Source organism: Bison bison, unplaced genomic scaffold (assembly GCF_000754665.1).
Source record: "Bison bison bison isolate TAMUID 2011002044 unplaced genomic scaffold, Bison_UMD1.0 scf7180017864178, whole genome shotgun sequence".
NCBI classification, from domain to species: domain Eukaryota; kingdom Metazoa; phylum Chordata; class Mammalia; order Artiodactyla; family Bovidae; genus Bison; species Bison bison.
The window spans coordinates 871,722-874,467 of NW_011494750.1; the positions used below are offsets into that span (position 1 = coordinate 871,722).

Below are 2,746 nucleotides of genomic sequence, written 5' to 3' on the forward strand. Positions count from 1 at the left end.
GGTTAGTTCTGTTCATCCTGACTTGTAGGTGTTGTCTCCTTCTGACATCATTAGTGGCTCCCAGTCAAGGTTAAGAAAATAGGACCACACCCATAAACGGTCCAACTGCTGCATTAATGACCTTATGACCTGCCTCATACCAAGTTCACACCCTGGATAATTATTCTTGACAAAACCTAAAACTTCACCTTTTATAATCGGATTAAACAATTAACATTCCTTAAAAACAACTCAGACTGGAGAAGGAAATGGCAACCCACTCCAGTACTCTTGCCTGGAAAATCCCATGGACGGAGGAGCCTGGAAGGCTGCAGTCCATGGGGTCGCTGAGGGTCAGACACGACTGAGCGACTTCACTTTCACGCATTGGAGAAGGAAATGGCAACCCACTCCAGTGTTCTTGCCTGGAGAATCCCAGGGACGGGGGAGCCTGGTGGGCTGCCGTCTATGGGGTCGCACAGAGTCAGACACGACTGAAGTGATTTAGCATAGCATAGCATAGCATAGCATAAAAACAACTCAGAAGCAGTTTGTGCAAAGTGCACAGCTCCTAAGGCCTTAGATCTCTGTGAAACATCCCCACTGCTCCTTTCCCTGTGAAAAGCTAAAAGGATTGGGACCTGTGAGATTTACATTACTGGCCTATCACAACCTTAATCAAGGGAGTGTCGATAATGGTGGAATTTCAGATACAGCATCCGGGGAGGGATTGGACACAGGGATAGGCCTTGGTCTCCTGGCCCCCCGAGAGCCCAGACTGTGCCCCAAATATCCAGTGTAGACTGTCCCTGGGTCTCTCTCGGTGAAGTGCATCGGGCCTATATAGATCATATATTTCTGCCCTAGGGGATCCAGGTGACAGCACATTCATCAGATAAATTAATTCCTGTTAACCTGCCATGTACAGATGTGAGAGTTGGACCATAATGAAAGCTGAGTGCCGAAGAATTGATGCTTTTGAACTGTGGTGTTGGAGAAGACTCTTGAGAGTCTCCTGGACTGAAAAGAGGTCCAACCAGTCGATCCTAAAGGAAATCAGTCCTGAATATTCATCGGAAGAACTGACACTGAAGCTGAAACTCCAATACTTTGGCCACCTGATGTGAAAAACTGACTCATTGGAAAAGACCCTGATGCTGGGAAAGATTGAAGGTGGGAGGAGAAGGGGACCACAGAGGATGAAATGGTTGGATGGCATCACCGACTCAATGGACATGAGTTTGAGTAGGCTTCGGGAGTTGGTGATGGATAGGGAAGCCTGGCATGGTGCAGTCCATGGGATTGCAAAGAGTCGGACAGGACTGAGCAACTGAACTGAACCTGCCAAGCTAAAGGGCCCTTCCAGGAAACCACAGCCTCTTAGAAACAAGCTTGCCCTGTGTGTCACTAAAGTATTTGTCATGGTGAAATATCAGGCCTAAGAGAGAAGAGCAGGTTTAGGGGTTGCTCTTCACAAACTGAAACCCACACCCTTTAATGTTTGGCCCTGGAGTGAGACTCTCTGAGTCAGAGGACCAGCTCAGTCCCTTTAAGCCGTTCCTTCCCCCAAAGGGTAATTTGATCCCCAAGGTGACAAGGTGATCAAATGGTATCCTCCACCTAGAGACCTGCCCATAACTAGGAAGCAGGAAGTCCCATTTCAGGAGGAAGAAGGCAGGCCTGGAGCAGAGCTCACCCTGGGGGTCTGCCCTGGCTGGGGCTGTTGATGGGTGCTTATTCCACTGCAACCCTTCCAGTTCCCATAGCCCACCATGGGCTGTTTGAAACACTGGTGAGGGTTTATGCAGTTAGCAAGTAAGACTCTAAATGTACTCCATAGGTTTTACCTTTTTATTATGGAAATTTTCAAATGTACATAGAAGTAAGGAGACTCTTGTATCCTCCATGTACCCAAGCCTAACTTCAACAATTGCCTGTCTCGTTTTATCTATCAACCTTTGGGGTTTTCTTGCAGGGGAGCGGGGTGGTCTTGAGAATTCTAAGTATTTTCAAGTAAATCTCAGACTTCTCATTCACAAATCAAAAGGGACTAATCAAATGGTGTTTGAAATATTACAAACAAATCGTAGTCCTTACTTTCAACCATATCAGCTAGGAGGTTGAGACCCACTTGCAAAGTCCAGCCTCCTAGTTTTAAGGACGGTAACTCTGGAGCAGTTACCCAACGTTAGTGGCTAGAGCGGGAACCAGGAAAAAGTCGGTCCTCCCGGCTGCCTGGTGAGTGATGGCCCAGGCTGGCGACCATTTCCCAGGCCCCATCCTTGGGAGGGGGAGGGGGACCCTCCACTAACCGCCGGACTGCCGGCGGGAAGAATCTCGGATGTTCCCCCGAACACATTTCTGGAAGCACAGGCCGGCAGCCGGTCGAATGCAGCGGGGTACTGGGACCTGCAAGCCGCGGTAACTGGAGTGGTGGGGGATCCCGGGCGGGATACCCGGTTCTGGGGTGGCCTTGGAAAGAGAAGGGGGCCTGCTCCCACGACCGGCGGGATAACTCGCAGCCAAGATTAGGCTGCGGCCTGGGTCGCCCTGCGGCCGACCCAGTTCCATGTGGGGAGCTGGTGGGCGAGGCTGGCGCGGCGCCCACGCCAGGGGCTGGGAGCAGGAAGTATCTCCCGCGGGCGCGGCCCTGGGCCGCGGCGCGGCAGGTGCAGCGCCAGGCTGCATGGGCAGGCGGCCAGTGCAGAGGAGGTGAGCGCCGGGGTCGCCTCGCGGCTAGGGACCGCCAGCCCCGGGGCAGGAGCTT

The 2,746-nt window shown here is 51.9% G+C and overlaps 1 protein-coding gene across 2 annotated transcripts in view; it reads left to right on the forward strand.

The window, feature by feature from the left end:
• Nucleotides 1-1,652: 1,652 nt before the first annotated feature.
• The window catches only part of SLC35C1 (solute carrier family 35 (GDP-fucose transporter), member C1), a 7,562-nt gene continuing 6,468 nt past the window's right edge, over nucleotides 1,653-2,746 (forward strand). The window contains exon 1 of one of the 2 annotated variants that reach the window (XM_010842328.1): nucleotides 1,653-1,794. In XM_010842328.1, the coding sequence (XP_010840630.1) occupies nucleotides 1,706-1,794 (89 nt within the window). In that variant the 5' untranslated portion in view covers nucleotides 1,653-1,705. Of the gene's footprint in view, nucleotides 1,795-2,644; nucleotides 2,692-2,746 lie in introns of those variants that run through there. The other variant, XM_010842329.1, reaches the window with a different exon arrangement.